Here is a 16,845-nt window from a genome sequence, read left to right as displayed (position 1 = left end):
TCGCATCTACATTAGATCTTCAAGAGGTACGTATAGATCCTTGCCTTTTTCTATATTTTAAGTAAGTTTTAAAAAGGGTTAAGGGTTAAAAATGCATGAAATAGTTAGATCTAATGTTATAGGGTTTGAGTTGAGTTTTTAAGAATGTTTGCTCTTATGATGTTTTATAGTTGTTTGTTGGGGTTTAGGCTAGTTTTTATGCCCCTTATGCATATTTGAGTGTGTATGCATGTTTTGAGGGGTTGGATGTGAGGATTTGGAGAGTTTTGGTGGCTGAGTGCATAAGGCAGAATCGGGTTCTGCCATTCTGGAGAACCCAGGTTCGGCCGTCGAAGCAGGGTTCAGCCGCCGAACCTACCTGTGGAGGCAGCCTTTGACCACCTAACCTGCCCCCGAAAGGATGGACTTTCGGATCTGGGAAGACTTTCAGCCGCCGAACCTGCCCCCGAAAGTTAGTGACTTTCGGATCTGTGATGGGGTTTTGGCCGCCGAACCTACCGCCGAAAGTGCCTGACTTTCGGATCTGTGGAAGATCTTCGGCCGCCGAACCTGCCGCCGAAAGTCCCCTACCCAGCCATCCTTTCCTTGTTTTATGTGCATGTTTTGTTATGTTTTAGGGGGTTTTTGGGGAGTTGTTTAGAGTCTTGTAATAGCTATGTTTGGTCCCTCATTTGAGTCCATCTGTGTAGGATCGGACTAGGGAGACCGTAAAGGCTTGCAGTGAGGTAACTGCGCCAGTTTAAGTCAAGCATTAGCAGGAAGTGGGTAGAACTAAACTAATCTATTATTTTAAAGTAATCAAACTTTTTTAGCATGTTCATGCATCACGAATGCCATGATATGTAATAGGTTGTTTGCATTAGAATTCATGAATATGATGTATTGCATAATTTACTGTTGTTGTGGATGGATATTGGATGACCCACTAGCCCTCGATATGATATGATATGATATGATATGATATGATATGATATGATATGATATGATACAATACGGAAGTTCAGGTGAGGCCCATTCTACGCCCCTGGCATTATGTAAGGGAAAGTCCTGGTGAGGCCCATTCTACGCCTCTGGCATATTGGATATGTTATGTTTAAGCGAAAGTCCGGAGGAGCACCCGTAGTGGGCCGGGCACATTGGATTATGTAGAGGGTTACTGGTGACAAGTCCATTTTTTTTTTTGTGAATTTTTTGTGCTGTGACGCATTCCATATGAGTATATGTTTATTAAACTGTTTTTATGTTCTGCTCATAAGGCTCTTGTAACTTATCCCTTTCCCCTAACCCCAGGTTTGCAGGGTAGAAGATAGCTCGGGAAGCCGGCTCAGCGGCTGGTACAGTCTATGTAATAGAATAGTTGTGGACATGTAATATCTTATGGATTAGAATTGTGCTTTGCCCTAATGATACTTTATAATCCCAATTAACATGATCTTTATGTAAAAGTTTTAAACATGTTTTATGTTTGAACCAAGCTTGAGGCATGTGATGTTAACCTTGCTATAGCATTTGATGAGGGCTCTAGTATGGGTTTTATATTTTCAGTTTATGATGCATGCACAGGTCAGGCCTTGGTTTGTGAAATGTTTAAGTTTTATGAAAATGTATAATCATGTATGGGATTTTATTAGGTACACAGGATGTATAGTAGGCTTGCTACAGGTTCCGGCGACCTTAAGTCGATCTGAATCCTAGCGCCGGTAGCGGTCCGGTTTCTGGATCGTTACACAAAATTTCAAGTTAGTTGGTTTTTCTGACAGTGATTGGGCAGGTTCAATATATGATATGAAAAGTACTACAGGTTTCTGCTTTAATTTTGGATTAGGTGTAATCAAATGGTGTTCCAAGAAGCAAGAAATCATTGCTCAAAGTACTGAAGAGGCTGAATTTGTTGCTGCAACTGCTGCAGCAAACCATGCTTTGTGGCTTAGGAAAATTCTCAAAGATTTGAATGAAGAATAGCTAGAGCCAACGCCAATCTTTGTTGATAATCGGGCAGCCATATCAATCTCATCTAATCCAATATTTCATGGAAAGACAAAGCATTTCAAGATTAAATTCTACTTTCTGAGAGAAATTCAAAAAGAAGGAGAAGTATTGTTAGTTTATTGTAGAATTGAGGACCAAATTGCTGATGGTTTTACTAAAGTTTTGCCTAAACCCAAATTTGCAGATTCAAGAAATAAAATGGGAGTTTGCAGCATCAAAGACAAGGAGGAGTGGTAGAAATTGTCTTAGATACTGCTGATTTGCTAAAGTTGTTACACGTGATGTTTAGTTCCTATTTTTCTGTTTAGGTGGGTTGTTAAATGGGTTGTATGGTCTACAACCTATAACCAAGTTTTAAGAAATTTATTATTATTTTTTTCTGTTAAGCATGTTTGTTTCCATGTTTTGATCATGGGTAGAAATCATGGACTATGATCTTTATCATCAGTTTTTTTTATTTTGTATTTAAAGAATATTTTGTTTCAATAAAAAGTGTGGGGTCCAGTTCTGTCCTTCTCTGTTTTTGCTAACTGATATAACATTTTATATAGGTAGGCATTTTAAATTATTTGTGATATTTTATGGCTTATCTCCTTTGAAATTTTGGAGAAACATATAATTTATATTAAATTTAGATCAGACCTAACTCAACCTAAAAATTAACTCAAGGGGGAGGAGTGCCTAAAGCACTCATAAGGGGCACATTACCTGTATCACAAATCGATATAGAATTCAATACACCTCTCTCACGATCAGGACTACATTGGAGCATATAGATCAGACCTAACTCACCCCAAAAACTAATTCAATGGGGAAGAGTGTCTAAGGCACTCATAAAGGGCACATTAACCCTATCACAAATCGATATAGAATTCAACACACCCCTCTCACGATCAAGACTACACGGGAGCATAACACATTTACGGGAGGCTCAACATCGGTGGAGAGGTTCTGATACTATGTTAAATTTAGACCAAGCCTAACTCACTATAAAAGTTAGCTGAAGGGGGAGGAGTGTCTAAACCCCTTATAAGTCACTCTAAAAGTTAGCTCAATGGGGAAGAGTGCCTAAAACTCTTATAAGGAGCACATTATCCTTATCCCAAATCAATGTGGGATTCAACACACCCTTTCATACCCACAGCTACACTGAAACTTGACATATTTATAGGAAGCCCAATATCGATGGGGAGGCTCTGATACTACGTTAAATTTGAGTCAGGCCTAACTCACCCCAAAAGCTAGCTCAAGGGGAGGAGTGTCTAAGACTCTTATAAAGGACACATTACTCCTATCCCAAACCAATGTGGGATTCAATACACCCTCCTCACGCCCAGAACTACACTGGAGCGAGACATATTTACGGGAGGCCCAATATTGATGGGAAGACTCTGATACCATGTTAAATTTAAATATGTTATGCTCCAATATAGTCCTGAGCATGAGAGGTATATTGAATTTCATATCAGTTTGGGATAGGGACAATGTGCCCCTTATAAGGGTCTTAGACACTCCTCCTCTTTGAACTAATTTTGGAGATGAGTTAAGTCTGATCTAAATTCAATATTTAGTCCAAATTTAACCATTCACACCATGAAGCTTCAAGATTTCTTTTAAAATTTGTAAAAATTAAATTATGCATTTCACATCCTACACTGCCATCCTAGACTTTATGTTCATTCCTGGATATATTGTAAATTTTATATATATATAATTCTGGCGTAGAGAATCTAGGTCTTTGTAGATAGTTGGGATATTTGAGCAACCTAGGCTTTAAACTCTCTTCAGTCCAAGTGAGTGATAATCTGACATTTTTATCAAATGTATATTTATGTATAATATTTTTATTATATACAAAAATAAGTAATGGTGCTTTCATATTTTTTTAAATAAATGAAGAGATTTAAATTAAAGCTAAATAAATAGTTGAATACACTTTATACATACAACAAATGGATAATTGGATAATATTATGTTGATAGGTGATTTACTTTCAATTAAACTTATATTTATATTGTTTTTGGAATAGCACTCGATAATCATCTTTTGAAAATAGTTATACATATATGTATGATCAGCATTTTTATTTACTTCTTAATTGATATTATCATCATAGAGTTTAAAATACCAACATTAATTTTAGATTGCCAGAATTTTTTTTTGTTTTACTGTATTTGAGAGTAAATTTTATAAAATGGCATATTGAAAGTCAAATACTTTATATTTTTTTTTTTTAAATGTGGATTAGAGGAGTAAAATCTGAGATCTCTCAAATTTACTCAGATACACTTACTACCAAATTAAGTCTATGAGTGCGTCAAATACTTTGCATTTATTCACTATTATAACTTTAATTTTTTAATTTTATATTACAAAGCATATATATTATTTTTAAAATTTATTACCATTGTAGTAAACTCCTAAAATAATGTGGCTGGTTATTGATAAAAATCTAAATTTTTACTTTCAATCACGACTATAGCCAAAGTTTTAGTTTTTGTATCCTAACCTTTTACATTTGTTGCAAATAATTAAAACTTTAAAATAATATTGACTAGTTTTAAATTGGTATACAATAGGTGCTATTTATTTACCTCTTTTAATATTATTTAAAGCCACATAGCTATACTCTTAGCTCTAGTTGACCATATATTCTGAAAATTCTAACATTGTACTCATTTCTAATCTAAAACCTAAAATTTTCAATTATATTAATTTAGACATTTGAAATAAAAATTTTATATTTTAATTTTAAAATTAAGACCGTAATAATAATATATTTTTAGAGTATAATTAACTAAAAGTAAAGGGTTACTTGTATGGTTTAATTAACTTTTCTAAATATAACTTGCAGATTAACACGTTAGTCTTTTCGTTTCATAATTTTTATCTATTTTTTTTATATTATAATTTTTATTTTATTTTTAAAAAATTTTTCAAAATATGTCTTAGTATTTAATAAAATTTAATATATTTAAAATGAGTATAATTAAAAAATTAATAAAAAAGTTATATTTTTTAATATGTATGAAAAAGTAAAATGAACAAAAAATTATGAAACAGAAAAAATAGTTTTATTTTCAAAATTTTAGCCAAGACAATTGTAGCCGGAAGAACTGATAAATTTTTCAGTCAGGTCAAGAAGTTGACATGAGCTGATTTTTCTGTTTATGTTTTACATGATATTCAATTCAATAGGTGAAGCTGGGACCTCTTTCTATTAGAAAGAAGTTTTCAATATCATATGTTAGGTGTAATTTTCCCCCTTTAGTACTCCCCACTAATTCCAACAGCAATCAAAAGGGTTGGAAACTTTTATTTGTTTAGTTGAAATTTCAATTTTAAAGTATATCTAAAGAAACAGATGGACACTTTTTCTTCACTGTAGTTAGTGGTGTTCACATGTAAGCAGACATTCTGTCAATAGAATAAGATTTAATAAAAAACCAAAAGTTAAAATTAATTTTATTATGAAACTTGCAGATTAGTCAATATTGAAATGATTACATTCATGAACTTCTCTTATTGAAATGAAGAAAAGAAAAGGGCATATAATGAATAAAATGAAAAATATTAAAGAGCTAGACAACCTAAGGCTTTATAGGACTATTCATTAACTTGAAGTCCTGTATCATATGTTTCTCCAGCTTTCCAGTCATGGGGAATATTGTTAACAGGAACAAGCCATGTCTCATCTCCATCCTCACCACTGAATAGCATCCTCAATGACAGAGATCCACTAGGGGGAGATGTAGTAGTCCATACTGCTCCATAACTCCTATCCAAAAGCTTGCACACAAAGTTTTGTGTCTGCATATGACAAATTCTGTTTGTTAATACATTTGTTGTGATTTGAACATCACATATCTTAGGAAATTGGACTAAGAGTTGTCACCGTTTTGATGTAGAAACAAAGTGGTTGCAAAGAAAAATAAAGTTTGAAAATTAAAAAGCTTTTTCCACTTCAAATATTATTGATATTGCATAATACCTCACATAGCTGCACAGCAGTAATGTCCCTCTTCCCTTGTTGATACCATATGACAAAACCCAAATAATAAGGATAGTTGCTGTTCTCATCAATCTTGATTGTTATATTTTTGTTGGGATAGCTGCATGAAACTCTGCATAGAGAGATAATTTAATTAGAGCATGATATTTGTTTAACCTTAGTTTCTCACAACATAGAAATTAAGATTTTTCTTTTTCACAGTAAAAGTTGTATAGTCTTCATAAGTGTTAAATTCCACATCGGTTTGAAACATGGGTAACGTGTTTCGAGCTTTAGACACTCCTTTTTTAGTCAGTTTTTACGGTGAATTAGATCCGATCCAAATTTAACGTATCAAAACCTTTCCTTTAGTGTAGTCCTGAACCTAAAGAGTGTATTAAATACCACATCCTTTCGAATAGGGATAATGTGCCCCTTTTAGACATTTTTCCATGTGAGTTAGAGTTAGATCTGAACTAAATTTAATGGTAAATATATTGAAATCTCACCGTCTATATTCAATATCAACTACTCCAAGGGATAAAAGTGAAGCAGCTGCATCTTTGGTTTGAGCCATCTGACCAAAGGCTCGGCTACTGAGAATAAAGTCAGTGTTATCGCTTGAACCCTGGTCTGTTATAACTACTGTTACCCCTTTGTCTGCGCAAAAGTTACTGTTGGTGCACCTTACCTGGTATAGAAAAAGATCATTAGTGTTTGGAAATATAAATTGAACTAATAATATTGGACGTAATTAAATTTTGCTTTAATATATAGGGAAAAAAAAATATTAAACACAAACAAGCAAGTCTCAAATCGAAAAATTATTACATACAACAATTACATATGTTAGCATTGATCATGCTGAATTCACGTTAAGTCCTATCATATGACAAAATTTCTTATATTTGCCATATGGTTCCATCGGACATTATGTCTTGGATCCATGGTGACAGATCTAACTAAAAAATTTGGTTACCTGATAGCAAGCACCGCAACCAACACCATCACGGTAGAGGTTAGATGCGGCTGATACATCGCCACCATTTATCGTTGCTCCGAATGAACCAAACCCACATGCACCCCCTACAATTCATGAAAACACATTGTAAGAACACATGTTTAGCTTTTAGTTACAGCGTTACAGCATCTGTTTTTCTTACTGTCTGTTCCTTGTTCATCAGAATTTGGATAGTAAGCTGCCCGAGAATGAATGAAACAGTCACTACATGTTGTAGCCTCTGTCAGAGTCTGCAGAAAGAGCAAAGTCGTAAAAAGAAGAATAAAGGACTGAGGAGAGGAAGCCATTGTTTTTGTATAAGAGAGCAAAGGCAATGGAAGCAATTAAGAAGATGAGATGATGCATGAAATGAGCGAGGTTTGTAGTATTTATAGAAAGACCAGCTCCAGTTTCTTTTAGTTTGGTAAACCATGCCAAGTTTGACGATTTGAAAAATATTATTTTATACGAGTGGATTTCTGTTATGATTGTTTTCAAGCTACCTTGTTAGACCTGGAATTAACTGCTTAATCACCTTTCAAACTTTATGATCCATTTGCATTTACAGATTTAATATGGTGGTAGAGTAAATCTGGAAGGTCTCAGGTTCTACTCCTCCGATCTCCAATCCCGGTTTAAAAAAAAAAAAAAAAACTTTATGATCCATCTGAAATTTAAAATCGATGTGTGTTGTATAACAAGGAAAAGTTAAAACTCTATTTTCCTATATCAGGATGTTTCTTATAATTCATTCAGTTTTTATGGATGTCCTTATCAAAAGCATATATATCTTAGATATATGCATAGAATGTGGAAATACATGCTAGCTGTTTGGACCATGATGTGTGATTGATTGAAGGAATTGGGAGAGATTAGCTGCAGGCTGGTTGAATATAATGTTGAATCAATAGATGGGATGCTTTCAAACAACTTGACTAGAGAGGAAAGTAAAATTCAAAAGGAAATTAGGTGCTTTTGCACCAAAGACCCCCTTGAGTTAGGCATCTTTCGACGTTCCCACTAATTATATATGATCACATGAGCTATTGTTTCATGGAGTCAGAACTCAGAAGCTGCAGGGGAAACACCCATTTATCAATATTTAATGCACAGTAATGTTGCTAAAAGATACACTACTACATTTTGAGTTTACAAGATCGTACTTTCGCAGCGGTTATAAAACAGTCGTCTTAATACTATTAAAATAATAATTTTATAATAGTTTATAAATAAAATTTATTTTTTATTATAAGCAATAATATATTTTAATAAAAAAATTTTCAATAAAATTATAATTTTAATAATATTTTTATTCGCCGTGAAAAGATAATTAAACCACTGTTTATCGATATAGCGATTTTCAACCTGTTGCTATTGACCTATAACTAAAGTTAAAGTAGGTAAGATAACAAATTTAAACTATTTTCTTAGAGTTTAAACTCTGCGCGTAAAGTACCTTTGAAACTTGCCTCGATAATAAATTTACACGACATGAATTTAATTAGTTATGTTAATGTATTTCGAATACTAAATAATATATATTTAAAAAATTTTAAAAAATAACAACTTTTAATGGGAATAGGATGTTAAAATAAGAAAAAAAAACCATTGAAGGGTAGTTTAGCATATAACATAATCCTAGAAAACATAAGTGGATATAATGGGATGTTATAGAAGTCAAATTCAAAAATATCCCATTGAATTTACTGCCATGATGCCAAGGAAATCTATGTTCCCAGTTTTACTTATTGGGTATCTCATGTTCATATACATTTTTGCTTGTGTCTTAATCTCAGGAATTTTTCCAAGGTGCAGTGTACATTTTTGTTGACAGGCTGAAGCAGACACGTAAACAGCACGCCGACGTAGACTGGCATGAAGAGACTCCATAGAGCCACATCATCTATGACATGGAAACCACTTTAGCTAGGGCTTCAAAATCCCACTTGCATTAGCTTCTGTAGTAAAATGCTAGCAGTAAAAACAAACCTTGCATTTTGAAGATTTAAAGGAAATCATGGTGTTTACTTTTCTTTGTTCTCTAGAAATGAAAATAAAAGACAACCAAAAGGCAGAAAACTAAGGGTGCATTTGATAATACTCTACGATTTTTGTTTTTTATTTTTTTTTAATTAAAAATAATTTTTTAATTTTTGTTATTTATTTTTTAAAAACCATTTTTAAAAATTATATGTAACAAAATATTTTTTTAAATATTATATATATAATTTTATAAGTGATTGTACGTTAAATTACTTTTACAAAATATATGATATTATGATAAAATATTACTATTTAGTTGCTTGATCAATTTTTTGATATTACAGAAATTAAATAATAAAATATTTAAAAATTAAAACTGATAGAAGGACTGATTACTAGATTTTTTTTAAATTTTAAGTACTTTTTAATGTATTTTTTAAAATTAAAGAGCTAATTAATAAGTTTTTTTATAATATAAAAATTAAATAATAAATTTTTTTATAATAATAAAATAAAAATATATTTTATAAATTAATTGAATGGATACATATTTAAAAAATTAAAATTGATTGATAAAAGTAAAATTTTAAAATGATTAATAATTATCTAATAAAAATTAAAATAAATATAATGGATTGCTAGAATTTATAATAAGAAAATCAATAGTTGTAATTTTGAGTTTTTGGGTTTTTGATTTTAAAAATATTTTTTAATAAAAATAAAATATTAAGAACCGAATAAATTTTTATTTTTTATTAAATAAAAAATATAATATAAAAAATTATCACCCAGCGGGTCTTGGTTTCACAGACAATAGAAGAACTATATAAGCAGAACCCAATTTGTTTGAAGCTGTTTTTTTATGCTGGTGAAAAACCCATTAGTATTTGGGGCTTGATTGATTGTAAAAATTAAATCGAATCAAATCAATCTGATTCGGTTTAATTCAATTTGGTTTGAATTTTTAATAAATTTTTTATTTTTAAAATTTTATTTTTAATATTTTAAAATTTAATTAAAATATTTTAACCTTAATTATAATGTAAGTTTTTTATATTATTAAAAATAATATATTATTATCACTAATCGGTTTGATTTAATTTTTTTTAATTTTTTTCTGATTAAAATCGAATCAAATCGAAATAATTAAAATTTTTAAAATTAAAAACTAATTTTGTAAGAATTCAAATGAAATAAACTTATTTTTATAAATTTTTATATTTGAAAAGATTAATAAATGTAAGATATCAATTACTTCTATTAAATTCTTGCTATAATTAATTTTAAAATAAACATAAATTTGGTCTATCAATTAAAAGGATGTTTGATATTGAGTTTGAAATTTCAAAAAGTTTTTTTTTTTTTTTTAAAAATGTTATTTTAAATGCTATTAAAAAAATAGTTTGAAAAAGTTATTTTATTATTTTGGTATTATTATAATTAAATTTTATCAAAATTAATGTTAAATTATAAATAGCAATTTTATTAGTAATGTCAAACAGACTTTAAAAATAATTTAGTTCATTATAAAAATATGTCAGATTACCGATGATTTTACAAATAGATTTTGATCTGTTAGTAATAACTGATTACAAAATATATTGGTAATCTTAAAAATAAAAATTTTGCATAAATATTCATCAGTAGATCTAAAATATGTTATTAATATATTGATATTACTGACAAATTTTAAAATTTATCAGCAATTTATACGTGGCATTGAATTTTATTAATAAATTTTAAATTAATTAATAAATTCATTCATAATTTACTAATAGAATTCAATTTATTAGTAAATTTTAAAAAATATTAAATTTATTAATGGATTATAAAATTATAATCCATTAATAATTTATCAATAAATTATCAATAAATTTAAAATGTATTACTAAATTTTTAATAAATAAAAAATAATAAATTCATTAATAAATTTGTTAGTAAATTTAAATTCAAATCTCATATAAAATTTGTATATTTCTTTTAAAATTTATATTATTCACTTAGGAATGAATTTAGAAATTAGTTATTAAATTTTATCACCAAATTAATAAAATATAATAAATATTAGAATTTTACTAGCGAATGAAATTCTTTAATAAATTTTTTAGTGAAATTTTTAATTTTTTTTTAAATCTCATATTTTTCGCTAACTAAAAGATTGAATAATGAATTTAAAATCTTTTAATAATTTTTAGAGAGAAAAAAAAATCCTATCATTTATTTTCAAAATTTAATATAGATTACAAATCTGTTACTAAATCTATTAGTAGACTAATGAATTTTAAATTCATTAATAATTTTTAAAAAAAAATTATTTCTTTTAAAAAAATTAAAAAAAAATTATAAATTTATTATTAAATCCATTAATAATAAATATTTATAAATATTACACCGGATCGTCTCATTTTTATCATTCATTTATTCTATAATCTTCCTTCCTTATATTTTCTTTCCATTTCTCATATTTTTTTCTCAATCTATTATTTTTTTTCATTTATCATTCTTATCTCACAATTTTTTCTATCATTTCCTTTTTTTCGATTATCTTTTATCTCTCATTCTCTTTCTTTTTATCATATTTTTTTCTTTTTCTCCATAATTTTACCTTCTATTCAGAGGTAAACATTCGATCGGTTCAATTTAAAACCGAACTTAACCGAATAAATCAAAAATCAAAATTTTAGTGTTTATGAAAATCGAACCGAACCAATTTTGATCAGAAACCGAATCGAACTGAACCGGTCTGATTCGATTCGATTCGGTTCAGTTTGATTAGTTTCGATTTTTAATAATATTTTTATTTTTTACACTTTATTTTTAATATTTTAAAATTTAATTAAAATATTTTAATCTTAATATGATTTAATTTCTCTATATTATTGAAAAAATATATTATTATCACTAATCGGTTCGGTTTAATTTTTTTAATTTTTTTTCTGATCAAAACCGAATCGAACAGAAATAAATAAAATTTCTGAAATTAAAAATCAAACCGAATCAAAATGTATAAAAAACCAAACTAAATTTTCAAATCAATTCAGTTCGATCAATTTTTTCGGTTTAAATCGAATACTGCTCACCCTACTTCTATTACTTTATATCTTCTTTTCTTTCATCATTTTTCTTTTCTTTTCTATTATTTTCTTCATTTGTATTTGTTTCTCCCATTTTATTTTCTTTTATCATTTTCCTTCTTTCTATCTATAATTTTTTTTATTATTTTGTCTTTATTTATTTTCTTCCCTAATAATTTATTCCATTTTCTCTCATTTCTATAATTATTTTTCCTTGTTCTCTCATCCTTCCTTCTTTTTTATAATTTTTTTTCTTTTTTCTCTTTTTCTTTATTTTTTTTATCATTTTAATGCTATGTTATTTCCGTTTTCTCTCTTTTTCTATTTTCTTCACTTTATTTTATCATTTAACTTTTTTCTTTTTCAAATAGTCTTATATTTCTAATAAATATTGAACATAAATAAAAACTTAATCATAATAATAATAATAATATAATTTTAGATCTTATTACTGAATTAATAAAAAATAATATTAATAATAAAATTTATTATTTAATTAAATATTAATTATTTATAAAATTATCTAAATCACCAATATATTTACTTACGGACTACAGTATGTTAATAAATTATTAATAGATTTTATATTCATAAAAAAACATAATTTTTTTTTAATTTTACTAACAAATTTAAAATATATTAGTAATAATAATAAAAAATTTGTTAATAAATTTATTAGTAATATTAATGAATTTTAAATCTATTGGTAAAATTTTATCAATAAATTTTTTAATAACGAGCTGTAATTTATTATTGAATTTTATTGAATTACAAATAAAAAAATTTATTGATAATTCGAAAATTTGCTGTAATGTTTGATCATCTCCTTTGTTTTTTTTTTTTAAAGGATAAAAATTTTTTAAAAGATAAAAATACTTTATTAATTCAAAGAAAATATAGAAACAATGTGAGGAGGAGAGATATCAACCCAAATTCCTTGATCTGATTCAGAATGAGGCGATATTGTACTTTCTCATAACTAGATAAAAGCAGTTTACAATCTTGAACCAAAAGGTCAAAAGACGATAAATCATCCAACAAAACATAATTAACTGACATCACAAGTATCTAAACATCCAATTCGAAAAGGACTCGATTCCATCCACACTCTTTAATTCAGCTCAATGCTTCCCGAAATGTCATAAATTCAGCACACTTTGCATCCATCTGGCTATAAAAAAAGCATGTTCTAGCAGCCACAAAACTCCCATCATCATTCCATATTACACAACCGAAGCCTACTGAACCTCGTTGCAAGCTTAAAGAGGCGTCAATGTTCGCCTTGATCCAACCGTGCGGCGGAGGAGACCAGACCGGACAAGCCGAGTCGACAATGGTACTTACTGAGAAAACGGCACAGGCTACTTTTCATTACTGCAAAAAATTCAGAGTCATGAAGAACACAACACTCACAGTCTGACCCTGACCCTTTCATACAACATTATTCCTGTTTTGCCACAAAGCCCATAAGATCATTAGCATAAGGGAGGCATTTTCCACAGAAGTAGAAGAGAAGGCTAAATAAAACCACTCATTTAAAGAGGATTCAAAAGGCGCAGGCCAACCCAACAGCGAGCTTAACCAGCAGTTGCGGATAAAAGGGCACTGAATCAGAATATACAAGACATTCTCAAGGACTGCATGACACAACGGGCATGAAGGATCAACCGGGACTCTCTTGGACTGAAGTGACGAGAGGCAAGGGACAACATTAACTAGAGTCCGCCAGCAGAAATTAAGCACTTTTGGGGGACTTTAACTTTCCAGAACCTTTTCCATATGTCGCTCCCTTCCCTGTGTCGAAAGCCATCAACCAGGAATCTATATGCACTCTTAATCGAATAATGACTTTTAAACTCGAATTTCCAGCACCACGCATCAGAACACGATGAAAGACTAAGAGGGATCTTCTCCTTTAAGGTGTAGGAATTAGGTAAACTGACTTAGAGGAAGCGAGAGAACTATCTTTTGGTTTTATAGTCCATTAATTATATAGACTCTTGTGCCTCTTTTGAATAAAAAAACGATTTAAAGAAAAAAGAGTGAGAAAGTGAAGTAAACCTGGTCATGGGCAGTTAGAGCCAAGGTCTCCTGAAAACTTTTGTGCATGCTATTTTCCTGTATTAGCATCCATATTTTTGGGATAATTTTTATTTGAGCTCTTCAATTTTATTATATTTTTAATTTTATCATTCGACTTTAATTTTTTTTAAAATTCTTTTAACTTTAATTTAATTATCATTAAACTTCCTTTTACCTTAGATTTTTTTGGTAAATTTAATTAAAATATTATTTCTCATTCTTTACTTTTTACATAATTTTACCTTTTATAATCAAAATTTAATAGTTTTTTATATTTTAGTTAACAGTAATATATTTACATTAATATCATATATCAAATTAATTTTTATTATTTATAATTATTAAATATAAACTTTTTTATTTTTTTAAATAGAATTAAAAATTTTCACTCTTCTTATTTACTTATTTCTTCATGAAATTAAATAATAAATAAGTATTCAAATATTAACTAAATCATGGTAATTCATAAATTTTAAATTTTACTATAAATATTCTTAATTCTAATTTCAATTTTATTTTGTTAAATATTATTATTATTTTAATATTATAATTATTATATGCTACCATTATTAAAATTAATTTAAATATTTATCTAGTTGAAATATATATTTAATATTGATATTTAAAATAATATAAATAAAAATAAAATAATGTAATAAAATAATAAAAAAATGAATTAATTTAGTGGTCTAACATTTTTTTACTTTTTTTATTTGCATGCTTTATTAAATATTAGCAATCAACATAATTTAACCATCAAAGTATTGAAATATGTTGAGGATATTGATAGTGATGTTACATAACATCTGTCCAAAATAAATTATGAGTTGTCATTACAAAATAGAGATTATGTGACAAAAATCTAACAAGTGGAAAACGCGATCTCACAACAAGAAAAGGAGATCCGAGCGCTTTAACACCCGAACTATCGTCAAGACTTTCCCTCTCCGAATAGGTCAAGTCTTGGCACAGAATTACCATTATCAGTCACATTACCATTTCGCTAGATATCGCAGAATTACCAATCTAATTAGCTAATGATGTCCATTATCTAGAAAACACTATATTTATCTCCATCGTCTCATAGTATAAAAGAATAACAATCCTAGAGTTATATAGACACTATCTCTAATACTACTCAACCTCTAAGTAACTTTTCACATTCTCTCTATTCTTCTAAACACTGGCTTGAGGGTCAGAGTGGCTGCTGCGGGCACCCACCATTGCCTCACGTTTTCTTTCTTGCAGGTTCTAACCAATCACAGCTTAGTTCCATTCTGACCACATCATCAATCTAATCATAGCAACATCATTTGGTTCTGTTGTAGAAAAACCCATTTAATTCTTTCTGTTCATTTGGGTTTAAGTCAGGCCCTTATTCCCTTTTCCTCTCTAAAGAAGAAGCTTTTCTTTCCTGTTATTGGAAATGGCTGAAAGTGTACATGTCATTACCGGAGGACCTGATAAGGGTAAAGGAAAAAATAAGCTGGCAGCAAAGGATATCTTATCTGTCTATCAAGAGCTATGGACCAAGCAAGAGGTAAGGCTCGGCCCCACGGACAAGGCGATCAGATTCTTCCAAAATGACCTGCTGGTCGTTAAAATCCTTCTAAATCGGTATAAGGTAAGGAGGGTACTGGTAGATATAGGTAGTTCTGTTAACCTTTTTATCTTAAATATTTTCAACAAGTTAGACTTGGATAAGAGCAGTCTTATCAGAGTCTCCTATCCCTTGGTAGGGTTAGGAGATAAGACTGTGGCAGCACTAGGCACCATCAACATTCCACTGGTACTAGGGAATAAAAAGTATAGGCAAGAACTGCATGCAAAGTTCGCAGTAGTAGACATCCCATTTGCATACAATATGATACTTAGTTGTCCGGTCCTAAACTATCATAGTATCATTATTAACATGGGTGCTATGTGTCTTAAGTTTTCAACCCCCAGATGAATCACAATGGTTCGAGGAAGTTTGAGATCAGCCAAAAAAAATTACGGACACCCTACAAAAGCCTTGAAAAGGCAACTATGCCCATCAATTTGCTGGAAAAGTCAGAATCTCATATAAAGCCAGAACCTATGGATCCGAAAGAGGAGGTCTAGGTAGGAAAGGAGCAAAAGGTGCGGCTTGACATTGCACTAACCGGGGAAACAAAGGTCCGGTTAATATAATTGTTGAAAAATTGAGTAACCACTTTTGCTTGGTCTTCAAAAGATGTAACAGGTGTAGACTCGGCTCTCATTACCCATAAGTTATCCATTGATAAAACCGTCAAACCGGTCCAATAAAAGAAAAGAAAGTTCATGCCAGAGAGGCAGTAGGTGATCAAAGAAGAGGTTGATAAGCTTCTAAGTGCAATATTGATAAAGGAAGTCCAATATCCCACATGGCTAGCCAATCCAGTCCTAGTAAAGAAGGCTAACGGAAATTGAAGGATATGTGTGGGCTTCACTAACTTAAATAAAACATATTCGAAAGATCATACTCGTTATTATCCATTGACAAATTAGTGGACTCGACCTCGGGGCATACAATCATCACCTTGATGCCATTTCAAAATACCACTAAATCATGATGGATAACGAGGATGCAGAAAAGACCGCATTCATAACAAATGAAGGAGTTTACTATTACAAAGTAATGTCTTTCGGATTAAAAAATGCACGGGCGATGTACCAAAGGTTGGTGTAACGACCCGAAAATCGGACCGCTACCGGCGTTAGGA

At 29.8% G+C, this 16,845-nt stretch overlaps 1 protein-coding gene across 1 annotated transcript; it reads right to left on the bottom strand.

Moving 5' to 3' along the window:
* Positions 1-5,430: 5,430 nt before the first annotated feature.
* On the bottom strand, positions 5,431-7,353 carry LOC110605009 (expansin-like B1). The gene is made up of 5 exons (XM_021743298.2): positions 7,144-7,353; positions 6,960-7,066; positions 6,490-6,671; positions 5,981-6,113; positions 5,431-5,799 (listed from the first exon to the last, which is right to left on the bottom strand). Exons 1-5 carry the CDS (start codon positions 7,286-7,288, stop codon positions 5,596-5,598), a joined length of 771 nt encoding a protein of 256 aa, XP_021598990.1. The 5' UTR covers positions 7,289-7,353; the 3' UTR covers positions 5,431-5,595.
* Positions 7,354-16,845: the final 9,492 nt, after the last annotated feature.

The sequence above is a fragment of the Manihot esculenta genome, chromosome 17 (genome assembly GCF_001659605.2).
Source record: "Manihot esculenta cultivar AM560-2 chromosome 17, M.esculenta_v8, whole genome shotgun sequence".
NCBI lineage: Eukaryota > Viridiplantae > Streptophyta > Magnoliopsida > Malpighiales > Euphorbiaceae > Manihot > Manihot esculenta.
This window is presented reverse-complemented; position numbering and strand designations above follow the sequence as displayed.

What these genes read in the sequence shown, in the direction of transcription:
- LOC110605009 (XM_021743298.2), bottom strand. Translation starts at nt 7,288, where the DNA reads ATGGCTTCCTCTCCTCAGTCCTTTATTCTTCTTTTTACGACTTTGCTC. An exon ending in GTTGATATTGAATATAGACG is followed by an intron (nt 6,114 to 6,489) that starts GTGAGATTTCAA and finishes CTCTCTATGCAG; the next exon opens with AGTTTCATGCAGCTATCCCA. An exon ending in CTGCTGTGCAGCTATGTGAG is followed by an intron (nt 5,800 to 5,980) that starts GTATTATGCAAT and finishes TGTCATATGCAG; the next exon opens with ACACAAAACTTTGTGTGCAA.